Source organism: Pogoniulus pusillus, chromosome 8 (assembly GCF_015220805.1).
Source record: "Pogoniulus pusillus isolate bPogPus1 chromosome 8, bPogPus1.pri, whole genome shotgun sequence".
NCBI classification, from domain to species: Eukaryota; Metazoa; Chordata; class Aves; order Piciformes; family Lybiidae; genus Pogoniulus; species Pogoniulus pusillus.
The window spans coordinates 20,386,646-20,412,215 of NC_087271.1; the positions used below are offsets into that span (position 1 = coordinate 20,386,646).

Below are 25,570 nucleotides of genomic sequence, written 5' to 3' on the forward strand. Positions count from 1 at the left end.
TAAGGTCCCTTCCAACCCAAACCCGTCTCTGATTCAAAGATAAGTGTTATCCCTCTGATAATTGATGGTATTTTTGCCCTTTCTTTGCCTGTGAATGGGAAGCTACCGAGCCAACACCTACTGCTCCAAGTCTGACGTGGACATGTTCTGCCGCGAAGTTTCCATCCTGTGCCGCCTGAACCACCCCTGCGTCATTCAGTTCGTGGGAGCTTGCTTGGATGACCCCAGTCAGTTTGCCATTGTCACCCAGTACATTTCTGGAGGGTCTCTCTTCTCCCTGCTCCACGAACAGAAGAGGTATTCCACCCATTCCTTCCATGGACTCATGGGGCAGAGTTTGGAAGACCTGCTGCTGTGAAAGCTCATTTCGGTAAAAAGGCAGAAGAGGAAGGGGCAGAGCAGAAAAATCAGAGCTTTGCATCACGTCTTTGGGCAGACAAGGGGAATTAACAAATAACTACAACATTACTGCCACTCCTTTACACTACACACATCTACATACTTTATGGCTTCAGCACCTGAAGGGATCCTGCAGGAAGGCTGGAGAGGGACAGAAAGGGACTTCTCACAAGGGGAAGTGGCTTTAAGTCGAGGGAGAATAGGTTCAGACTGGATCTTAGGACAAAGTCCTTCAGTATGAGGGTGGTGAGACACTGGAATAGGCTGCCCAGGATGCTTGTGGATGACTTCTCTGTGGGGCTGTTCAAGCCAGGTTGAATGTGGGCTTGAGCAGCCAAGTCTAGTTGTGAGGCATCCCTGCCCATGGCAGTGAGATTGAAGTCGATGATCTCTGAGGTCTCTTCCAGCCTAAGCCCTTCTATGATTTTGTGTGCAAAACAACTCCAATGGTTCTGTGAATTACAGATATGATAAATTTACAGGTATTTTTTTTCTCTTTTAATTCAATTTGAGTCATTTTTCTTCGCTCTTTCCCAAAATGCAGAACTCTGGACCTGCAGTCTAAGCTGATCATTGCAGTGGATGTTGCTAAAGGCATGGAGTACCTCCACAACCTCACCCAGCCAATCATCCATCGTGATCTGAACAGGTAGGCTGGTTTCTTTATCACAGCAACATGCAGGTTGGCAAAGCCACTCAGGGTCACCAAGTCCAACCTTGAACCCTACTCTGCAAGAGTCACCTTAAACCATAGCCCTGAGCACCACATCCAAACCAGCCTTAAACAAATCCAGGCTGGGTGACTCCACCACCTCCCTGGGCAGCTCATTCCACTCCCTGACCACTCTCTCCATAAAAAACTTTTTCCTAATGTCCAATCTAAACCTGCCCAGCCTCAGCTTGAGGCCATTCTCCCTTGTTCTGTCTCCAGTTAGCTGTAAGAAGAGCCCAGCAGCAGCCTCTCCACAATGTCCCTTCAGGTAGTTGTAGACAGCAACGAGGTCTCCCCTCAGCCTCCTCTTCCTCACACTAACCATCCCCAGCTCCCTCAGTTGATCCTCATAACATTTATTCTCCAGGCCCTTCCCCAGCTTCGTTGCCCTCTGGACCTGCTCCAGCACCTCCACATCTCTCTTGTATTGTGGTGCCCAAAATTGAACTCAATATCAAAGCCAAGTCCAAGGGGACAATCACCTCTTGCTGGCCACAGCATATTTAATCCAAACCAAGATGCCATTGACCTTCTGGGCTGCCTGGGCTCCCTGCTGGCTCCTATTCAGCTGCCTGGGCACACTGCTGGCTCATATTCAGCTGCCTGTCTATTTATCCTACAAATTCAACTGCCGCCAAAGGATGCAGCTGCTCACACTTAGCATTTCCTCCCACCTGACCCATCAATGGTCAGCCTTTGCTTCTGAGTGGAAGTACCACTCTGCTTGGTGTGTGCAGAGAACAATCTGCTCATACTGTCCCAGCTGGGAAAAGTCTCCTGGTGTGCATGGGTCAGTACAGGGTGGAGAAATGCCCACCCTGCTCACTGAATGGAGAGATGTTAGGTCAGAATCAGAATTAATCAAGTTTGGAAGAACTTCAAGATCATCAAGTCCAACCTATCACCAAACACCTTCTAATTAGCTAACCCATGGCACTAAGTGCCTCATGCAGCCTCCTCTTAAACACCTCCAGGGATGGGGAATCCACCACCTCCCTGGGAAGCCCATTCCAATGCCAATCACTCTTGCTGTGAAGAACTTCCTCCTAACATCCAGCCTGAACCTGCCCTGGCACAGCTTGAGGCTGTGTCCTCTTCTTCTGTCCCTGGGTGCCTGGCAGAAGAAACCAACCCCACCTGGCTACAGCCTCCCTTCAGGTAGTTCTAGAGAGCAATGAGGTCTCCCCAGAGCCTCCTCTTCTCCAGGCTAAACACCCCCAGCTCCCTCAGCCTCTCCTCACAGAGTTGTGCTCTAGGCCCCTCACCAGTCTTGGTGCATTTCTCTGGACACATTCAAGCACCTCAACATCTTCCTTAAGTTGAGGGGCCCAGAGCTAGCCTGTGTGTGGCCTGACCAGTGCTGAGTACAGAGTTAGAAGGACTGTCCTGGTCCTGCTGGCCACACTGTTCCTGATAGAGGCCAGGATGCCACTGGCTCTCCTGGCCACCTGGGCACACTGCTGGCTCATGTTCAGTCTTCTATCAACCAGCATCCCCAGGTACCTCTCTGCCTGGCTGCTCTCCAGCCACTCTGTTCCCAGTCCTATCACTGCCTGACAGCCTGAAAAGTCCCTCCCCAGCTTTCTTCTAGGCCCCTTTCCGATACTGAAAGGCCACAATAAGGTCACCTGGGAGCCTTCTCCTCTGCAGACTGAACAGCCCCAACTCCCTCAGTCTCTTCTCACAGTAGAGGTGCTCCAGCCCTCTGATCACCCTTGTGGCCCTTCTCTGGACACCTTCCAGCACCTCCATATCCCTCTTGTACCAGAGGCTCCAGAACTGGATGCAGTACTCCAGGTGGGGTCTCCCCAGTGCAGAGCAGAGGGGGTGGATCACTTCCCTGGCCCTGCTGCCCACACTTCTCTTGCTGCTTGCTCTGCTTGCTCTCTGGGCTGCCCGAGCACACTGCTGGCTCATATTGGGCTTCTTGTCCACCAGCACCCCCAAGTGGTGCATCCCTTCAAAGGTTCCTTTCAGGCCATCAGCATGTGGAGCTCAGAGGGAGATGCTCCTTAGAAGCTGCAGCTTGTGACTCAGGCATATGGCAAGTCAAGAGAAACAGACCTGGATGCTGTGGGGCTGGTTTGGGTCAGCAAAGATCGAGATGTGAAGTTCAGCTCCATGCCTTGTCCCTGCTGCTGGCTGGTAGATTCTGCACTAGAGGATCTTAAATGATGCTTTCCACAAAAGAAAACCCTAGACAAGATCTTGCTAGAGAGATGCAAATCTTGCAGCCTTGCCTTAGAGGACTTTTGTGAGGGTCAGAAGACAATCAGACCTTTTGTGAGGGTCAGAAGAGAAGACTAAGAGAGGATTAAATAAATGTTTATGAGTATCTGAGGGTTGGGGGTCAGCAGAGGGGGGACAGGCTCTGCTCACTTGATCCCTGGGATAAGACAAGAGGCAGTGGATGGAAGCTGCAGCACAGGAGGTTCCCCCTTAACGCAAGAGAGAACTTCTTTACTGTAAGGATCCCAGAGCACTGGCACAGGCTCCCCAGAGAGGTTGTGAAGTCTCCTTCTCTGGAGACTTTCAAGGCCTGTCTGGATGCATTCCTGTGCAACCTGAGCTAGATTGTATGGTCCTGGTCTGGCAGGGCAGTTGGACTCAATGATCTCTTTGGGTCCCTTCCAGCCCTTGGCATCCTGTGAGGCTGTGATGTGCTGTGAGGACATCAGTCCCCTGATCAGTGGTGCCGACAGCAGCTTCACTCCTGAAGGTTTGCCATGTGCCAGCAGAAGCCATGCTTTCAGCACGAGCCCCAATTACCAGATGAAAATCTTTATGACAGCTCAAGAGAAAGACCAGGAGTGATATTCTGTGTTAAGTTTTGCCAGAGGCTTCGCAGGAGCCTCACATTTTTTACCCTCAGTTTCCACGCAGCTCGTAACCCTCTTTGTGAGTCCTGCAGCCCAACGCCACGCACATAAATGCATGAAGTAAAGCTGCAGTGTGGCTCTGCAGAACACAGGCCAGAATGACTCTTTCATGTCTCTCCCCTGGAAAAGGGGTTATCCTTCCTTTCTGGGGATAATTGGGAGTTTTATTTTGCTTTCTAGTTCAGGAAAAAGAAGTTCTGACAGCTCTCAGCTATAGTGGCACGTATCAGCTTATTGCTACTGAGCCAGGGATTGTAGCCACAATGATTATAGCACTTGAATAAAAGAGACACCATTTTAGTATCAATTTAATTTAAGCCATAACAGCTGAACATGGTGGGACCAAGCCTTTGAGCAACTAACCTTTATTTGATGGCTCTAACTAGCTGTAAAAGTTTGAGCTCTGGCTTAGCTAGGAAGATGAAAGAGGGGCTGGAAGCCTGGTGGTAATGGGGATGGTGTCTGCAACTCCTCTTTGTTACAGAATCCCTTGTGAAGTCCCAAAATAGCAGTTGCCTTTCATTAAACACACAGCGTGCTAAAGGCACAAGGCTCCTTTAATGGCCCTCTTCTCCTGGAAGGGTTGGGCACTGAATGTGCTCTGCCTGGCTCCTGCCCCGGTGGCTGCAGACCTGTGGAACTGCCTGCTGCTGTTAAAGCCTGGATGATCACACACTTCAGAGCCTTTTTTCCTCTTTGTCCTTCCATGGCTTCATGAAGAGACTGATGTTTGGCCTCTGCGATTCAAACTGTGTGTGGCCTCAGCAGAAGACAATTAATTTCTGATCTGCTGAACTCATTATTCACCTTCTGCCAGATCAGATCAGATTTCCCTTGCTGCATTTCTCAAAACAGGGGCTTAAGAGTTCCTTTCTCATTTGCAAATTTCCAAGTGCCATTGAGAGAGTAACAGAGTTTTTGAGCTGCACCTTCCAGGCCTTATTTCTGTGGGTTATATATATTTTTTTTACCTTAGAAAAGAAGAGTTAAGTGCAGTGTTTGCTGATGGTACCAGACTAGCAAAGCCCTTCCAGAGACTGTCTCCTGCTTTCAGATAGGTCCTCAGCACCAAGAGTGAGCATCTGGGTGCTGTTTTGTCAGAAACACTTGCACACATCATGCACAGAAGGGACTGTCTGAGTTCTCAGCTCCTCCCCAAATGCTGTCAGCCCAGGTCATGGCCATGTATATCATCAAGTGGGGTTTGAGGCACACAAGGTTCTTGAGCAGACTGAAGCTGAAGCTCCACACACTTTACTTACATTGTGAGACTCTGCTCATTTTTGTACCTACTGACAGAGGTCAAATCATAGGATCACAGCTCACAGCATGTCAGGGGTTAGAAGGGGCCCAAGGAGATCATCGAGTCCACCCCCCCTGCCACAGCAGGACCATACAATCTAGCTCGGGTCACACAGGAACACATCCAGACAGGCCTTCAAAGGCTTCACAGAAGGAGACTCCACAACCACTCTGGGGAACCTGTGCCAGTGCTCTGGGACCCTTCCAGTCAAGAAGTTCCCCTTTGTGTTGAGCTGGAACCTCCTGTGCTGCAGCTTCCATCCATTGCCCCTCATCCTATTGCAGGGAGCAAGTGAGCAGAGCCTGTCCCCCCTCTCCTGAGCCCCAGCCCTCAGATATTTATAGACATTGATTAAATCCCCTCTCAGTCTTCTCTTCTCCAGACTTAGCAGCCCCAGGTCTCTCAGCCTCTGAATCTGAACCAAGACCACAGAAAAGCCTCTGATTTTTTATGATCTCTGTACCCACAGGGCACAGCCTGTGGGAGTCCCTCTGGTTATCCTTCTGTTTGAACAGTGTTTTCACCTGCCATGCTGGGGGTCTCAGAACAGCTCCACGTGTCGTGCTCAATCACTTCCTTATTTTGATGGGTAATGCATAGGGGAGCTAAAATCCAGCTACATACAAACTCAGAATCGTGGCTGTGCTCTATGAACCCACCACACTTCTGTGATTGCATTCATCATCCCAGGGTTTGGGCTGAAGCTAGAAATCTTGAGGACAGTGATGTGTGGGAGCCCTGGTTGGGAGAGCTTGACTTTTTTTTTTCCCCTAAAAACTATTATCTGATAAAATTTGTGTTCCTCACTTGAATGTTCTTGCTCCTATCTGCAGCTCTTCTGCCTCTTTGCTGAGGCCATCAATATTGCTTTCATTTTCCATTCATCATGTAAGCCACTGCCAACTTTCTCATTTCTTTTTTCATATTCTCCTCACTCTCCTGAATGCTCTGGGAGCAGCCAACACTGTGCTAAAAAGCATGTGAGGGTCGTTGTGTCCACATCTGTACACTTTTCACTTAGCCCTTTGTAAATAGACATATGCTGTGAAGGCAAAATGACTGGTGTGTGAAAAAACTGCTCTTCAGAATCACTGGAGGCTTTTGACCTAGCTGAAGTGTTCTTCTGCCCCTCTACTCTGCCCTGCTGAGGCCACATCTGCAGTACTGTCTCCAGTTGTGGGACCCCCAGTTCAAGAGGGACATAGAACTGCTTGAGAGAGTCCAGCACAGAGCAACAAAGATGCTGAAGGGAATGGAACATCTCTGTCAGGAGGAGAGCCTGAGGGAGCTGGGGCTGTGCTGCTTGGAGAGGAGGAGACTAAGGGGTGACCTCATCAGTGGTTATACAGATGTGCAGGGTGAGTGGCAGGAGGCTGGAGCCAGGCTCTGCTGGGTGATGCCCAGTGACAGGACAAGGGGCAATGGGTGGAAGTTGAGGCATAGGAAGTTTCATGTAAACATGAGTTGGATTTTTTTTCCCTGTGAGGGTGACAAAGCACTGGAGCTGGCTGCCATGGGGGGTTGTGGAGTCTCCCTCTTTGGAGATACTCGAAACCTGCCTGGACATGTTCCTGTGTGATCATTCTGTGAATCTCTCTCCACACTCCTGTTTCAAAACCTGTTTGCAATAGCCCTGCCTTGATTCCTTGCATGCAGCTGCTGTCTTCCTGCTTCCCCTTGTGAGGAATTGCAGAATGGCTTGAGTTGGAAGGGACCTTAAAGACCATGGAATCATAGAATGGTTTAGGTTGGAAGGGACCTCAGAGATCATCCAGTTCCAATCCCCCACCATAGGCAGGGACACCTCCCACTGGAATAGGTTGCTCAAGCCCTCATCCAACCTGACCTTGAACACCTCCGGGGAGGGGGCATCTACAGCCTCCTTGGGCAACCTGTTCTAGTGCTTCACCACCCTCACGTGGAAGATTTTCTTCCATGTGTCTTATCAAAATCCAGCTTCTTTCAGACTGAAGCCATTACACCTCATCCTGTCACTCCATGCCTTTATAACAAATTCCTCTCCAGCTCTCCTGTAGCCTCCTTCCAATCCTGAAGGTTGTTCCATCCTATCACCTAGCACCTTCTAATTAACTAAACCATGGCATCAAGTGCCTCATCTAGCCTCCTCTTAAACACCTCCAGGAATGGTGACTCCACCAGCTCCCTGGGCAGCCAGGAATGGTGATAGGCTGAATATCTCCAGCTCTCCAGCCTGTCCCCATGGAGGAAGATCTTCCATCTGACTGATCATCTTTGTGGCCTCTTCTGGACCTGCTCCAACTGCTCCATGTCCCACTTGTGTTGGTGGTTCCAAAACTGAACCCACTAATCCAGAGGAGGTCTCACCAGAGTAAAGCAAAGGGGGGGAATGCCCTCCCTCAGCTGTCTGTCCACAGCACTTCTTTGCTGAAAACAAAATCAGTTGCAACAGCTTTCCCAAATCAGCAAACCAGTTGCCCATGGATCCTGCATACCCTTCTCCTGCTAGATGACCTTTTGAACGGCTAGGAGATCATAGAATCACAGAATATCAGGGGCTGCAAGGGACCTCCAAAGCTCATCTGGTCCAGCCCCCCTGCCAGAGCAGGATCTCCTATACCAGATCACACAGGAATGCATCCAGATGGTTCTTGAATATTTCCAAAGAGACTTCACAACCTCCTCGAGTAGTCTGTTCCAGTGCTCTGTCACCCTCACAGAACCTCACCCTCCTCAGGTTCACATGGCTCAGCTGCCACCCATTGCCCCTTGTCCTGTCACTGGGCATCACCCAGCAGAGCCTGGCTTCATCCTCCTGCCACTCACCCCTTACATAGTTACAGCCATTGATTAGGTCACTCTTTAGTCTCCTCCTCTCCAAGCAGCACAGCCCCAGCTCCCTTAGGCTCTCCTCATAAGGAAGATGTTCAACTTCCTTCATCATTTTTGTGGCTCTGTGCTGGACTCTCTCAAGCAGCTCCCTCTCCTGACCTGGCAGGGGCAGAACTCGACCAAATACTCCAGATGAGGCCTCACCAGGACACAGCATTGCCAGCGTGGGCATGGTCTGCACTCTGTGCTGCATGGTGCACACAGTACCTGTCTTTCACTGGCAAGTATTTTATTAAAGGGTTTGCTTTTGTCCCTCCCCTTGGCCCTGCCCAGCTTTTATAGAGCTGTGAAAGCTTGCCCATGTGGCAACAGCTTACCCACGTCAGAGGGCTCCCCTCTCACCAGGTTTCTGTACCAGGTACAGAGCCTCCAGTAAATGTGACAGCAGTGAAACAGCATCAGGCTGTTCCAACCAGACCCAGCTAAGTGCAGACTTGGGGAGATGTTCCAGCTCCTGTCAGCTTTTCTAGTTGCATCTATAGCAGATGTCTTCCCCCCTGCAGCAAAACTCATTTGCATTCTGTGATAGTAACGCAGTGGTTCAACAAAACCCACAAATTAGTGTGCAGAAGTGATGGATTTCTCATTTTCTCCCACAAAAAGTGATGCTCACCACACTTCAGCCTACTCCTGAGCTGCCTGGGAAAGTGCAGCTCACTGCTGACCTGTTAGGATAAAGACCAACGTGGTCACAGCCTGCAGAGTGCAAGGGACCACGTCTCTGTGCAGGGCTGATCCTGCCCCAAGCTAAACGGTGCTGGCAGCAGCAGCAGCAGCTCAGGTGCCTGCCTCTCACTACTCCCCTAACCCCGCTCCTTCAGAGATGCTTTACCTCCTTTGGGGCACATGGATCCTTCCCTGCTGATTGGAGTGGCACAGGCCCCAGGACCCCAGCATGGTGAAGGTTGGAAGGGACCTCTAGAAATCTTCCACTCCAACCCCCCTGAATCCAGCACTGGGTTGTCCTACATTTTGGCTTGTCTGACCAATGCCTACAGCAAGTACTTACAGGATCACAGAATGGTGGAGCTTGGAAGGGACCTCTGGAGATCACCCAGTCCGACTCACCTGCTGAGGCAGGGGCACCCACAGCAGCTTGCCCCGGAGCACAATGCCCAGGTGGATTTGGAAGCTCTCCAGACAAGGAGACTCCACAACCTCTGTGGGCAGCCTCCAGCACCCTCATGCTAAGGAATTTTCTCCTTCTGTTCAGATGGAGCCCCCTGTGCCCACTGCCCCTCATCCTGTCACTGGGCACCACTGAGGAGAGTCTGGTCCCCAGCCTTTATCTCTTGCTGAGCACTGATCAGATCCCCTCTCAGGCTGCTCTTCTGCAGACTCAACAGCTCCAGGGCTCTCCTCACAGAGATGCTCCAGGCCTCTCAGCATCTTTGTAGCTCCTACTGGTCTCTGTTTCTCTTGAACTGGGAAACCCGGAACTGAACTTAGAACTCCAGCTGTGGCCCCACCAGGGCAGAGCAGAGGGAGAGGAGGACCTCCCTTGACCTGCTGGCCACACTCTTCCTCAGTGCCTTCTCAAGAGCGCTGGTTCATCATGCGTGGCACCGCATCACTCAGTGCTGCTGACTGCACAAAGAGCTGACCCTTCCCAGCTGCTCTTTCCACACTGGGGCCGTCTGCGCCTGTGCTTAGAACGCAGACGCTCGCTTCCTTGCTTCGCCTGCTGCTGGCTGTGCTTCATCTTGATCAAACACAGAAACAAAGGAAAAGAAATAACCAAAGCTGCAGTTTTGTTAATTCCTGGATTCTGTTCCTCACAAGTTTGCCTTCCATTTTCCATTCTGTGTCCTCACTACAAAGTCTCTCCCAGGAAAGCGAGATCCATAGAGCGCCTTCAAAGTTGGGAGGAAAAGCTCACATCTCCAGACATCCCCCTGGCATAATAATGAATGCTGATCCCTTGTTACTGATCTGTCACAGTCAATGGATTTCACTGAGCTCTTGTAGAGAGACCAGAAATGAATGTCAGCTCTCCTGCACACGCTGAGCTGCCACCAACTCCCTCTTCACCCACCAACTCCCTCTTCACCCACCACCCCTTTCCTTCTTTCAGTGGTCACTGACAGAGAGCTGCTGGCTCTGCCTTTGCACTGGGTGGTTTAGGACCACAAATTCACCAGGCACACCTCCCACCACTGGTCTGCTTCAGCTTCCATCACCTGGGGAAATCAGTTGTCAAACTGTCATCTGGTAATTTAAGACCTGCCTTCATCCCTCACAGCCTGCATTCTTGGAGACTCTCCAGCCACCAGCCTGGCCAGACCATACCATGTCCTCTCTCCAGATACCCTGTGTCTCCCTGCCCCACGTAGGAAGCATTGTGGTAATAAGTTTCAGAGCAGGGCATAGCTTCCCCCATGGACCTTCCTGCCAGGGCAGTGCCAAATCAGCCACTTCCTCTGTCTCGAGTCCTAAGCACAGCTGAGGAACCACCACTCAGCTCAGGCCAGGGTGTCCCAACTCAGCCACATCCTCTGTCTTGAGTCTCACATAGAGCTGAGGAGCCATCACCTGGCTCAGGCCTGCCTCTGCATCCTGAGACATCATCACATGTACGTCTATGGTGCACCAATCTTCTGAGCTTTCTGATTCTGTAAGCAGGAGAGAGAGCAGGGAATCACAGCAAAGGTTTGAAGTCAGAGATGTCCCTGCTCAAGTTGACCTTTGAGGATCCCTTCCAACCCGGTGCAAGCTGTGAGTCTGTGAATCTGTATTAAGCCATTGAAGCTGCACCTCAGCAAGCCCCATGGTTGCTCAAAGCCTCATCCAACCTTCAGCCCCTCCAGGGAAGGGACACCCACTGCCTCCCTGAGCAACCTGTTCCAATGTCTCACCACCCAGACGTGTTCAGCTGCTGTGAAAGCCAGGCTCTCCAGTGTGCAGAGTGCTCTGCTCACCTGTATATGATGTCAGTATTGGAAGAAAAGTGATCTGGTCCCTGATGCAATCAGCAAGTGCTGTGGCCTACACCAGAAGCTGAGGTACAATCACCCCCCTGGGGGATTTGATGCCCATTGCAGGACACAATCGTTTATAACTGATGCTCCACCATCCTCTGTGAGAATAAAGGACCTGGATGCAGTAGATGGTGAAGTGTCTCAGATCACTTTTCAGTCTCTCTAGCAGCTCTCCTGACTGAAAACTGATTTCTTGCAACTCACTGCCCTTGGACCACACTTTTCCAAACTCTTGTATCTCACAGTCCTTTTCTAAAACCCCTCCAACACAGGGGGTGTCATGTTGAGCAGGGAATGAGTCTGAAATCATTCTGGAGACTGGAAAACAAACTTTTGATTCATAACAGTCCTCTTCTACCCAGGCAGGAATGAAGACACATCACTTTTCTCCTCTGGGGGCATCTTTCAGGCATTGTGCTTAAGCTCTTGGTCAGCATGCTCCACAGATAATAGAACCAAACCTGATGGTTGTCAGCACTGCCTAGCTGAGCACTGTGTGATGATGTGTGAGACAGTATAGACAGTCCTCTGCTGCTAGAACCAACCTTTTCAGGCTCTGGCATGTACAGTGTGGGCCAGAGCTTTGGGTGATCAGTGCATGTGTTTCAGATGGAACACCACAAGCTGTTCAAGACATTAAGAAACAGCTTAACCAGAACAAGAGGAAATGACTGAAATTGTGTCAGGGGAGGTTTAGGTTAGATATTGGAACGATTCTGGGCTGAAAGAGCAGTCAAGCACTGGGAACAGGTTGTCCCAGGAGATAGTGGAGTCATCATGCTGGAAGTGTTCCAAGAAACATGTGGACATGGCACTTGGGAACATGGTTTAATGGCCATGGTGGTGCTGGGTCGATGGTTGGACACTATGATCTTGGAGGCCTTTTCCAACCCATATGATTACATCCATCTTTCCATAGCTCACCCTCTCTGTAAAAATTGCAGATGCCCGAGGTCCACCAACACCCCTTAGCTGGACTCTCAACTTCTCTTGGCTTATCACAGGACTGACTTTCATTTTCTTGATACAAAGTAGATGGGGGGGGAAGGAGAGATTCTTTTGTCCCCTCTCACAATCTTTTGCACTCTTCCCAAACCACTTTGTTCTCTCTCTTTAGACAAGCTTTGTGCCTTTTCTCAGGCTCACAGGATGCTAGGGGTTAGAAGGGACCCAAAGAGATCATCGAGTCCAACCCCCCTGCTGGAGCAGGACCGTACAGTCTAGCTCAGATCACACAAGAACACATTGAGACAGGCCTTGAAAGGCTCCACAGAAGGAGACTCCACAGCCTCTCTGGGGAGTCTGTGCCAGTGCTCTGAGACCATTTCAGTCAAGAAGTTCCCCCTTGTGTTGAGCTGGAACCTCCTGTGCAGCAGCTTCCATCCATTGCTCCTTGTCCAATCCCAGAGAGCAAGTGAGCAGAGCCTGTCCCCATCTCCGGACCCCCAGCCCTCAGATATTGATAAACATTGATTAAATCCCCTCTCAATCTTCTCTTCTCCAGACTAAACAGCCCCAGGTCCCTCAGTCTCTCCTCCTCAGCCAGTGCTCCAGTCACGTAATCATCCTCACAGCCCTCTGCTGGACCTTCTCCAGCAGATCCCTGTCCCTCTTAAAATGGGGAGCCCAAAACTGAAGGCAGTACTCAAGATGAGGTTTCACCAGGGCAGACTGTGGCAGGATGAGAATCTAGTAATGACAACCTCAACCCTCAGATTTGATTTTAGCCACTGTAAACCCTATCTGCAATTAGAAGTCACACAGTTCTCTGAGTATGGCTCCTGTTCTTGCTCCACAGTGACTTCAGGTTTGTTGTGTTAAATCAGTGTGATGTGTTGCACTTGGGTCACAGCAACCCCAAGCAACACTACAGGATTGGAGCAGTGTGGCTGGAGAGCTGCCTGGCAGAAAGGGATCTGGGAGTTTTAACAGACAAGAGCTGAATATGAGCCAGCAGTGTGCCCAGGCAGCTGAATAGGAGCCAGCAGTGTGCCCAGGTGGCCAAGAAGGCCAATGGCATCCTAGCTGGGATTAAAAATGCTGTGGCCAGCAGGAGCAGGGAGGTGACTGTCCCCTTGGAGTTGGCTTCGGTGTTGTGTTCAGTTTGGGGCACTGCAATACAAGAGAGATGTGGAGGTGCTGGAGCAGGTCCAGAGGGCAACGAAGCTGGGGAAGGGCCTGAAGAACAGATGTGATGAGGAGCAACTGAGGAAGCTGGGGATGGTTAGTGTGAGGAAGAGGAGGCTGAGGGGAGACCTCGTTGCTGTCTACAAAAACCTGAGGGAACATTGTGGAGAGGCTGCTGCTGGGCTCTTCCCACAGGTAACTGGAGACAGGACAAGGGGGAATGGCCTCAAGCTGAGGCTGGGCAGGTTTAGATTGGACATTAGGAAAAGTTTTTTATGGAGAGAGTGTTCAGGGAGTGGAATGAGCTGCCCAGGGAGGTGGTGGAGTCACCCACCCTGGAGGTGTTTAAGGCTGGTTTGGATGTGGTGCTCAGGGCTATGGTTTAAGGTGACTCTTGCAGAGTAGGGTTCTAGGTTGGACTTGGTGATCCTGAGGGGCTTTGCCAACCTGCCTGTTGCTGTGGTTCTGCAACTCTGTGTGTTTGCATTCGGCTTCCCAAGCCTTGTGCACAAGGGTTGCCCCAGCAGCTTTCCCCCAGTGGCAGCCCTGTACTGAGGTGGCTGGCAGCGTTGAAAGGGCTGCTCTCTGGAGAGCACAACTGTCTGCCTTTGTGCTGCAGTGGGACGCTGTGGCTGTTGGCTGTCTCCAGCAGATGTGCACAGGGTGCAGCAAGATTCTTATCCTCTCCATTTTGAGAAAGACATCTGAGACCTAGAGGAAGGCTACAGAGAGGCTGTTTGGAATGGCCTGTGGTGACTGGACAAAGGGCAGTGGCTCAAAGCTGGAGCAGTGGAGATTTAGGCTGGACATTAGGAGGAAGTTCTTTACAGTGAGAGTGGTGAAATACTTGAACAGGTTGCCCAAGGAGGTGCTGAAGGCGCCTTCCCTGCAGACATTCAAGGTCAGACTCCATGTGGGCAGCCTGATTTAGTTGGAGGTGTGGCTGCTGACTGCCGGGGGGCTTGGGCAGGATCACCTCTGAGGGTCCCTTCCAACTCAATGCAATCTGTGAGGTCACTGTCCTGGCACTACCAGCCTGCAGAAGCAAGAGAGATTCTGGTTCTTTGTTGTAGGGTATCCAGCTCCTGCAGAGCTGCTCAGATCTGCTGGCGTGAAGTCTTTCTCTCACCAGGGCTGAGCATGAGTGGCTAAAATTCATCAGCGTGTGGAGCAGGGACACTGCAGTTCTGCCAGCTGCATGCTGTCGGGTATGTCAGCATCGCAGTAGAATGGCACATGGGCTTGTACACTCAGCATGAAGAAGAGGGGCAGGAAATGAGAGCCTATGAAAGGCATTTATGGCTCCAGAGAAGCAAAGCCCATATGTGTATAAATATGCAGATAGGTGTTCACTCAGTGCTTGGGGAATGAACGAATTCCTTATATCTCCTGTACTCTATTGCATAAAGAGCTGCTGGAGTGCTGAGAGGCTGGAGGGAGCCTGCTGGAAAGCTCTGGTTAATAGCATCACAGAATAGCTAAGTTGGGAATGACCTCCAAGATCATACAGTCCAAAACCTTCCCCAAAGCCGGACAGACTTCAAAATGAAATGTCAGAGTGAAATCGAGTAACGGGACACAAAGCTGGCCCCAAGCCTCATCTCTGGCAGAGCATCTCATTTCATATGGCAAAACTTGCCAGAAGATTAGACTGAGCCCCTGACAGAACACAGAAAACATCTTGGACTAGACTCAATTTTGGTCATTTTGATTGACAGAGCTTCAAACCTTCTCTTCTCTATCCCTCCACAAAGAAGTACCGCAGGAGGTAAGAGCTGCTGCCGGCAGCTTTGATTTCAAGTTCCACAGTACAGTCCAAGTCCATGGAACAGGGACTGGTGTTAGGAGAAAGGTATATGGTCAAGGTTAAGGTTTGGAAGAGGCACTGAGCCATATCTGCAGTCTCACAATGCTCATGAAACCAGTACTGTCTCCTAAACCAGCAGGGAATGTGTCTGTCTTCGGGAGAGGTAACACAAACGTCAGAGGGACTGAGCTGATAGGGGATTAAAGGGTAGTGGAGTCATCATCCCTGGAGGTGTTCAAGAAACATGTGGACATGGCACTTTGGGACATGGATTAGTGGCCATGGTGGTGTTGTTAGGCTGAAAGTTTGACACAGTGATTGTGGAAGTCTTTTCCAATCAAAACAGTTCTGTGATTCTGTGACTGCCAGAGTGGGGAAAGGAATCTCTGGGGCTGTTTAGTGTGAGGAAGAGGAGGCTGAGGGGAGACCTCGTTGCTGTCTACAAAAACCTGAGGGAACATTGTGGAGAGGCTGCTGCTGAGCTCATCTCACAGCTAATTGGAGGCAGAACAAAGGGGAATGGCCTCAAGCTGAGCCTGGGGGGGTTTAGATTGGACATTAGGAAAAAGTTTTCATGCAGAGAGTGTTCAGGGAGTGGAATGAGCTGCCCAGGGAGGTGGTGGAGTCCCCCAGCCTGGATGTGTTTAAGGCTGGTTTGGATGTGGTGCTCAGGGCTATGGTTTAAGGTGACTCTTGCAGAGTAGGGTTCTAGGTAGGGCTTGGTGACCCTGAGGGGCTTTGCCAGCCTGCCTGTTTCTGTGATTCTGTGTTCTCTCCTTTTTTCTTTTTTGCTCTCCTTCTTATTCCTTTTTCCCAGTCCATTAGGGACTGGACACACACAAAATAACATTCCACGAGGATGTGTATCCAATGAAGCCTCAGTTACACCCATCACAGGGTTTAGCTGCACAACACATCGACAAGCACAACATGCAAAGCTCTTGCAGCTTGTAGCCCTCTGTAAGATAAGAGGCTTGGCAACAAGGAGGAATTCTCTCCGGCAGCATTTCCAGTGCTTTGTAACGGTTCGCTCTTCTCTGTACTTCTGGCCAAGTGAACATAATTTGAATTCTCTCTCCAGCATAAGATGTGCATGTAAGCCACGGCGAGTGTTACCAAAGGTCCTTCATTCCTGCCGGAGAGTCCCAGGGCGGCAGAAGGTTGCGAGATGAGATGCTCCCAACTCGCGCACTGCATCCCCATCTAGTGACCTCTCTGCGCATAGCCTGCCAGGGCTGGTGGAAACTTCCCATCTCTGCCACAGAATCGCGGGATCGCAGAACATTAGGGGTTGGAAGGATCACCCAGCCCAACCCCCCTGCCAGGGCAGGATCACCTAGAGTTGGTCACACAGGAAGGTTTTGAACGTCTCCAGAGAGGGAGACTCCACACCCTCTCTGGGCAGCCTGTTCCGTATTCTGCCACCCCCACAGGGAAAAAGTTTTTCCTTCTGTTCACAGGGAACCTTCTGTGCTCCAGCTTGCATCCATTGCCCCCCTTGTCCCTTGACATCTCTGAGAAGAGCCTGGCTCCTGACACTCACCCTTCACACATTAATGAGGTCACCTTTCAGTCTACTCTTCTCTAAGCTGTCAGAGAAGTTACGGTTGGGTTTGGTTTTCTGGAAGGCAGGAAGTCCATGGAGGTTCTCCCTGGGGTTGTCAGCACTGTTCAATAGACTCCTGAGATTTCCTGTCACTCACAGCTAAAGACCAGCTTGGAAGATAGACTTAGAATGGAACACTCAGGTTATTAAGTTACCAGTAGGGAGAAAAAGGTCTCTTCTTTGCACAGCACATTGGGAAGTGCCTGCTTTTGGTCTTAATCCAAAGCAAAATGAAAAGTTGCACTCTTGAAACTTTCTGGAAGTACCTGGACTTATTCTTGGGTTGGGTTTGGTTAGATTTGGTTGGGTTGTGGGCTTGGTGTGCAGCTCTTAATTTTGTTGGGTTAGTTTGCTTGAGTTAGGTTAGTTAGGCTGGGTTTGATTTGGCTTGGGTTTAGTTAGATTTGTTTGGGTTGTGGTTTTGGTGTGCAGCTCTTCATTTGGTTGACTTGTTTGGGTTGGGTTTGGTTAGATTTGTTTGGGTTGTGGTTTTGGTGTGCAGCTCTTCATTTGGTTGACTTGTTTGGGTTGGGTTTGGTTAGATTTGTTTGGGTTGTGGTTTTGGTGTGCAGCTCTTCATTTGGTTGACTTGTTTGGGTTGGGTTTGGTTAGATTTGTTTGGGTTGTGGTTTTGGTGTGCAGCTCTTCATTTGGTTGACTTGTTTGGGTTGGGTTTGGTTAGATTTGTTTGGGTTGTGGTTTTGGTGTGCAGCTCTTCATTTGGTTGGGTTGGTTTGCTTGAGTTTGGTTAGTTGGCTTGGGTTTGGTGGGCTTGGGTTTGAGCTGGGTTGGGTTTGGTTGTACTTGGCTGGGTTGTGGCTTCAGAGTGCAGGTCTCCTGGTTACCTGCTCACAAGAGGACCCTTTTATAGAGTGGACAAGAAATGTTTGTAGTCCTATGTGCAAATCTCTTTTGTGATTATCCTGTTCATACCTGGAAGCTGATTTTGTAAAGTCCTTTAGTTAATGGAAAGGACACAGACATGGGGGTGCGAGATCCTCCTGAATACCTCACTGCCTTTGCACAAATACTATGTAAATGAAGCTGGATTTTCCTCACACCACCTTCAATCAGTGAGTTTGAGCAACCACACAAATCTCCTCATTCACCTCATTGGTCCTAGTAGTCTTAGGACAAATCTCGTAGATGCAACTTTAAGCCTCCAAATGTCTCTGCTGACAGCCTAGGGTAAAGTTCTGGTTCCCTGAGCCTCTCCATCCCCTGCAGCCTGCAGTTGCCATGGTTTCCAAGATTCCCCAGGAAGCACAACACTTTAATAAGTGTCAGTACAAGTAATTATCTCTGATAAATGATTGCTCTCAGCTCTGGATGCCCTGGCAGAGATTGTCCCAGGCATCTGCTGACCAAATAAGAATTTTCTTGTGTTTGTTCCTTTCTTCCTAGCTCTAGAAAGTGTCTGGGGCAAAGATTTATGGGGAAATAAAACCCTGGCATAAATGCCTCAAGTGGACATCTCATTTTCCTGGGATTTATCACTGCAGTGCAGTAAGAAGGGATGAACATGAGTCCTAGCCTTCAGCCCTGTACATCAACCTAGGGCATTGCCCATGGTCCAAGGGGCAGCCTGGGGTGAGAAGGGGCAAGGGCAGCTCAGCTCCACAGCCCTCACACAGTATGTCCTGTGTTCCCATCAGCAAAACCACCACTGGCCTGAGCAGCACAGGCACTGCTCTTTGCAGGGCACCAGCCATCACCCCAAACCCTTCCTTGCTGCAATCACCAGTCTCCAGAGATGTTGGTTTAGATTCACAGAGGTGTTTTGCTTGGAAGAGCCCTCCAAGATCATCATGTCTAACCATTAACCCAGCACTGCCAGGGCACCACTAAAACATGTCCCTCAGCACCACATCCCCATGGCTTTGAAACCCCTCCAGGCACAGTGACTCCACCATAGAATCATAGAATCAGTCAGGGTTGCAAGGGACCACAAGGATCATCTAGTTCCACCCCCCCTGCCATGGGCAGGGACACCCTACCCCAGATCAGGCTGGCCAGAGCCCCATCCAGCCTGGCCTTAAACACCTCCAGGGATGGGGCCTCAGCCACCTCCCTGGGCAACCCACTCCAGGGTCTCACCACTCTCATGGTGAAGAACTTCCTCCTCCCCATCGCCCTGGCAGCCTGGGCCAGGCATTGACAACCCTTTGGAGAAGAAATTGTTCCTCATGTCCAACCTACACCTCCCCTGGTGCAACTTGAGGACATTTCCTCTTGTTCTGTCACTTGCTCTTTGGGAGAAGAGACCAGCCCCCACCTAGCCCCAGCCTCCTTTCAGGGAGCTGTAGAGAGTTAGAGCTGAGTCTCCCCTCAGCCTCCTTTTCTCTAGACTCAATAACCCCAGCTCCCTCAGCACCTCTGCTCTCTTCTCCAGACCCCTCACCAGCTTCATCATTCTTCTCTGGACCTGCTCCAACCCCTCAATATCTTTCTTGAAGTGAGTGACCCAAAACTGAACCCAGTACTCAAGATGTGGCCTCACCAGTGCCCATTCCAGGGGGACAATCACTGCCCTGGTCCTGCTGATCACTCTATTCCTGATCCCAGCCAGGGTGCTGGTGGCCTTCTTGGCCATCTGGGCACACCCTGGCTCATCTTCAGCCAGCTGTTGACCGACAGCCCCAGCAAGTGCCATTGTGCCATCACTTTTTTTTCCTCCCAGCTCAGGGGATTTCTTACAGCTTCTGGTGGCTTCTAGTCTATCCTGTACTGACTTTTCAGATCTGTTTCTCCCCTTCCATAAATCAGGAATCAGCACCATAGGTATACATCAAGGTGAGCCTTAACAGAGAAAAGGATCAGTCCATGTCACTTCATTCAAAGCCCATGGCTGGGTTTCTATCCAAACATCTTCTCTTTCTCCTCCTCGCTGAGCTTCAGGGCACACACTGAATGAAACTGTGACACTTGATCTGCAGACACCTGCAGGCATTGGTTTGCTCCAGGATTGGTTAGGAGCTGACATTCCCATTTATGGAGCTGATGGGTTTGCCTACTTGGAGCTAAGGTGGACTTTCTAACATTAAATAGGAGGTGTAGCTCAAAGGAGTTTATCTGCAGGTATCTCTCTACTTAAGCAGGGGATTGGAGCTCCTCAGGGGTTTAGCTACTAACAAAACCTCTCACATTTTTCACCAGCTTTAAGACTCTATTAAACTATTACCTATAATAATGTTTTTCTCCTCCCCCACCCCAGCCACAATATTCTGCTGTATGAGGATGGCCACGCAGTTGTTGCTGATTTTGGAGGTAAGGAGTTTGAATGAAACATCTATAAAGTAACCTTAAATTCTCTATAACTAAACATGCTCCAAATAAGTAATTGCTGAGGAGGTTGATCTTCATTCCATTGTTATGAGAAGACACAAAAGCTTTTGGAGATGAGGATATCCCTGGGTTTTTGTCTCACCTAAGTTAGCAGGTGCTGTGGAACAGCCCATGGTTTATGGAGCTCCTATTACAAGAGGGATATGGAGGTGCTGGAAGCTGTCCAGAGAAGGGCCACAAGGATGATCAGAGGGCTGGAGCTGCTCTGATGTGAGGAGAGACTGAGAGAGTTGGGGCTGTTCAGTCTGCAGAGGAGAAGACTCCCAGGTGGCCTTATTGTGGCCTTCCAGTGTTTGAAGTGGGATACAAGAAAGCTGGGGAGGGACTTTCTAGTCTGTCAAGTACTGATAGGACTGGGGGGAATGGAACAAAGCTAGAAATGGGTAGATTCAGAGTGGATGTGAGGAAGAAGTTCTTCAACATGAGGGTGGTGAGAGCCTGGAAGGGGTTTCCCAGAGAGGTGGTGGAAGCCTCATCCCTGGAGGTGTTTAAGGCCAGGCTGAACGAGGCTCTGGACAGCCTGATCTAGTGTGAGGTGTCCTTGCCCATGGCAGGGGAGTAGGAGCTGGATGATCCTTGTGGTCCCTTCCAACCCTGACTGATTCTACAATTCTATGATTCTATCTGAGAAGGAAGCAGTCAGGGTTCAGAAGCCTCATTGTCTGTGCACATCCATGTTGACAAAGAGCTATCACAGTTCTCCTCCACTCCCATTACCCCAAAGTTATTTAAACCTACCTTATTTTTTCACCAAGCTCTGTGAATCATACAATCATAGAATCAACCAGGTTGGAAGAGACCTCCAAGATCATCCAGTCCAACCTAGCACCCAGCCCTATCCAGTCAACTAGACCATGGCACTAAGTGCCTCATCCAGGCTTTTCTTGAAGACCCCCAGGGACGGTGCCTCCACCACCTCCCTGGGCAGCCCATTCCAATGGGAAATCACTCTCTCTGGGAAGAACTTCTTCCTAGAATACCAAGGTGGATATCTGTGTTGCTTTGACAGTCACTTTGTTTCTGTTCTCTGTGCTTCAGAGTCTAGGTTTCTGCAGTCCCTGGATGAAGACAACATGACAAAACAACCTGGGGTTTGTTTCCTGCTCTGTTTCACATCATTATCACAACACATCTAGGCAAGTTCAGGTTAGGAGGAAACAGCCTTAGAAAGGTTTGCTTGGAAAGAGGAAGTGCTGCAGGATTTTCTGTCTCCTAACAGTTCCTGGGGAGCTGGTTTGTTTCCTTTAAGCCTCATTTATAGCAGAGATGTGTGGAGGCTGAGAGGAGACCTCGTTGCTGCCTACAACTACCTGAACATTGTGGAGAGGCTGCTGCTGGGCTCTTCTCACAGCTAATTGGAGACAGAACAAGGGGGAATGGCCTCAAGCTGAGGCTGGGCAGGTTTAGATTGGGCATTAGGAAAAAGTTTTTCGTGGAGAGAGTGTTCAGGGAGTGCAATGAGCTGCCCAGGGAGGTGGTGGAGTCCCCCAGCCTGGATGTGTTTAAGGCTGGTTTGGATGTGGTGCTCAGGGCTATGGTTTAAGGTGACTCTTGCAGAGTAGGGTTCAAGGTTGGACTTGGTGACCCTGAGGGGCTTTGCCAACCTCCATGTTGCTGTGATTCTGAGTGTATATCTGCTGCAGAAACTAATTCTTCCTGGCATTGACCTTGGAGCCCTCTGGCCCCCAGATCCTCTGTAGAAGTGTCAGCACTTTAACCCTTCCCTGCTCTGGTGACTGAAGCTTTGATCAGCCTGGCTTTATGGGGCTGAGCCAGTCACCACACTGACACTGTTAGGTGTAAGGGCTAGACGGTGTGAGCTGGATTAACATCTTCCTGGAGAACATGGCAGTTACTCTTTGGAGCAGTGAGGGGATAAAGAAATAAGAGAGGGAAACAAGCACAGAACCCCAGGAAAAGCTGCATACAGGAGGAAGGGGACAGTGCTGATGTCTTGCTCGTGTCCCCTGCTGCACAGAACCTACGCTGGATGGCCCCCGAGGTGTTCACCCAATGCACCAGGTACACTGTGAAGGCTGATGTCTTCAGCTATGCTTTGTGCCTCTGGGAGCTGCTCACTGGGGAGATTCCATTTGCTCACCTGAAGCCAGGTAAGATGCTCTCAAGGTATTTAGGTACCCCAGATTGTGCCACCCTCTCCATGGCCGTGCAAGACCTTGCACTGTTAGGTGGGCTGCTCCACTGGCAGCTTCTGGGGGGCTGCATTTTCACAGAAGGTTGTCCCAATGTGCATTCAGATGCAGCTGCATCACTCAGTACTAATAACCAGGAGGTCACAGACTCTTCAGGGCAAAAGGAAACAGCCTCAGGTTGAATTCTCTGAAGCACAGAAGCAGCTGTACTGTAACACAAACCAGTATTTTGCTGGTGTTTGTCAGTCAGTCACCAGGGTTTAATGGCCATGGTGGAGTTAGGTCAATGGCTGGAGTCAATAATCTCAGAGGTCTTTTCCAACCAAAGCAATTCTGTGACTTTATGCCTTCAGTGAGGAGCACAGGGCTGTCCCACCACAATCACATACACCACTCACTGCAGAGCCACACAACTTCAGATTCCCTCCCTACTGCTAGGAGCAGGGAGAAGGCACTCCAGTTTTAGGCCTTTTGCTTCCCTGTTGGAATTAGGATTGTATGCCAAGTTATTCCTTGGCATATCATAGAATCAGAGAATGACAGGGGCTGGATATGTCCTCCACGAGCACGTTCTTGTGGAACTTAAGGAAGAAAAATCAAACTGTTTGCTCCTCTTGTCTACACAGAGCTCCAATATCCCAGGATTTATCTGATATTGAGCTTCTGAAATGTTGCTGTGCAGAAAAAAGCTTCAGTGAGGGCAGAGAGTGGCTGAAATTAATCTGTTCTTACAATGAGTGCTGCAATGAGATATGGATGCGGTTAAAAACATGAGCCCCCCCCCTTGTTGCAGTCTCCTGGCTGCTGTCTGGCAGCTCCCTGCATAGCCCCTGTGTCCCCATCACATCGATTTGGAGTGTCAGGCAAACAAAGGCTTTTACTTAGCTTTTGATATGAAATCCAAAATGCATTTCTTTTGAATTGGCATCATTTCTCTTGAAAGGAACAAGAGGAATTAACCCTGTGTTTGGATCCACTGAAAGCACACAGCCAATCAGGGGAATGGTTTGGCAGCCCTGTGCTGGTCAGTGGTGACTTGCAGTGCACTCACTCCATTTCTGCTCAGAAAACACTTCAGGCTGGGGTTGGGTTTTTTTCCCTTAGCCGTAACACAACTATCCATGGGTTATTTTAAGAGGTGTGAGTTCATACCATTTTATCTGCAGCTGGACTAAACCTGTCACTTAGTCTTAATAAGGAACACAATCTTTGTTAAGTGGCTTGAAGGTTAAATCCCACGTCCCAGGGGAGGCCACTGACAAGCAGAGTCCCTCAGGGATCAGCCCTGGGACCGGTCTCGTTTAACATCTTTGTCAGCACCTTGAACAGTGGCACCGAGTGCACCCTCAGCAAGTTTGCTGATGACACCAAGCTGTGTGGTGCTGCTGGCAGACGGAGGGAAGGATCCATCCAGAGGGACCTGAACAGGCTGGAGAGGTGGGCACAAGCCAACCTCATGAAGTCCAACAAGACCAAGTGCAAGGTCCTGCATCTGGGTTGAGGCAATCCCAAGCGCCAATATAGGCAGGGCAGTGGCTGGCTGGAGAGCAGCCCTGAGGAGAGGGACTTAGGGGTGCTGGGGGATGAGAAGCTCAATCTGAGCTGTCAGTGTGCTCTTGCAGCCCAGAGAGCAACCTGTGGGCAGCAGGGCTAGGGAAGTGATCCTCCCCCTCTGCTCTGCACTGGGGAGACCCCACCTGGAGTACTGCATCCAGTTCTGGAGCCTCTGGGACAAGAGGGATATGGAGGTGCTGGAAGGTGTCCAGAGAAGAGTCACGAGGGTGATCAGAGGGCTGGAGCTGCTCTGCTGTCAGGAGCAATTGAGGGAGTTGGGGCTGTTCAGTCTGGAGAGGAGAAGGCTTCAAGGCGACTTTATTGTGGCCTTTCAGTATCTTAAGGAGGCTACAAGAAAGCTGGGGAGGGACTTTTTAGGCTCTCAGATAGTGCTAGGACTGGGGGGAATGGAACAAAGCTAGAAATGGGTAGATTCAGACTGGAGGTTAGGAAGAAGCTCTTCAGCATGAGGGTGGTGAGAACTTGGAAGGGGTTTCCCAGGGAGGTGGTGGAAGCCTCATTCCTGGAGGTGTTTAAGGCCAGGCTGGATGAGGCTCTGGACAGCCTGATCTAGTGTGAGGTGTCCGTGACCATGGCAGGGGGGTTGGAACTGGATGATCCCTGTGGTCCCTTCCAACCCTGACTGATTCTATGACTCTTAATAAGGAACACAATGATTTTTTTATTCAGTGGTTTGAAGGTAAAGTAATTTTTTCCCAAAAAAGGCCTTTTTTTTGAGGATTGAACCCTAGGTTACCTTCACCCACGCTCAGCATTAGCCACGATGTGTTTCCTCTCACAGCTGTCTTAGCTGTCTTTGCACACAAGGTCTTTAGGCTCTGAGCCTTTCCCTGCAGGCTCAGCCCTTCTGCCCCTGCCAGGGTGCCTGCAGTGGAGAAGGGGCTGCTTTCCTGGGCGCTGCAGGACACTGACAGCTCTCTGTTGGGTTGCAGCGGCGGCGGCTGCAGACATGGCGTACCACCACATCCGCCCGCCCATCGGCTACTCCATCCCCAAGCCCATCTCTGCTCTGCTGATGAGGGGCTGGAACGCCTGTCCTGAGGTGAGTGTCCCCCAACCAGCCCAAAACCAGGAGTTTCTGCTCCAGCCAGCCTCTTCCTGGCTTTGCCTGGCTGCCCCAAAGCCCCTGCACCCAAGGCTGGTGCCACTTCAGAAAGCCCTGAGTTGGGCAACGGGGCACGTCAAGAAATGTCCAGCTGCTGTAGAGGGTCTGGAGGAGGCTACCAAGATGATCTGAGAGCTGGAGAACCTCCCTATGGGGGCAGGCTGAAAGTGTTGGGGCTGTTCAGCCTGGAGAAGGCCCAAAGGAAACCTTAGAGCAGCGTTCCAGGAGTTGAAGGAGGCTACAGAAGAGCTGGGGAGGGACTTTTTACAAGCGCTTGCAATGCAACAAGGAGCAGTGGCTTAGAGCTGGAAGAGAGGAGATTGAGACTGGAGTACAGGAAGAGAGTGAAGGTGGTGAGTCACTGGAACAGGTTGCCCAGGGAGGTTGTGGATATCACCTCCCTGGAGGTGTTCAAGGCCAGGTTGGATGAGGTCATGGCAGGGAGTTGTAGCAGGATGACCTTTAAGGTCCCTTCCAACCCAACTCATTTTATGAGTCTATGAGACTGAGTTGGTGGATTGAGGAGGGCAGTAAAATACATTCAGCCATTCAACAACACTTTAAGTGGTTATGGCTCTTTGATGATGCTGATTTGTTACTGGCTCAGTAGAAAATCACTTGCTGCTCTCAAACGTCTGTAGGTGTTTTCTGCGAATCCTTGTTTTCCTCCATGTGAAAAACCAACTCCCTGCCACCCATGCCAAAGGGGA

General features: G+C 50.4%; 1 protein-coding gene across 2 annotated transcripts in view; it reads left to right on the plus strand.

The window, feature by feature from the left end:
• Window positions 1-25,570, plus strand: part of LOC135177483 (serine/threonine-protein kinase TNNI3K) — a 108,386-nt gene that overhangs the window by 63,148 nt on the left and 19,668 nt on the right. For both annotated transcript variants that reach the window (XM_064147509.1, XM_064147510.1), the window contains 6 exons: window positions 103-297; window positions 944-1,048; window positions 19,897-19,949; window positions 21,066-21,118; window positions 22,006-22,138; window positions 24,688-24,797. In XM_064147509.1, the coding sequence (XP_064003579.1) occupies window positions 103-297; window positions 944-1,048; window positions 19,897-19,949; window positions 21,066-21,118; window positions 22,006-22,138; window positions 24,688-24,797 (649 nt within the window). The remainder of the gene's footprint in view (window positions 1-102; window positions 298-943; window positions 1,049-19,896; window positions 19,950-21,065; window positions 21,119-22,005; window positions 22,139-24,687; window positions 24,798-25,570) is intronic.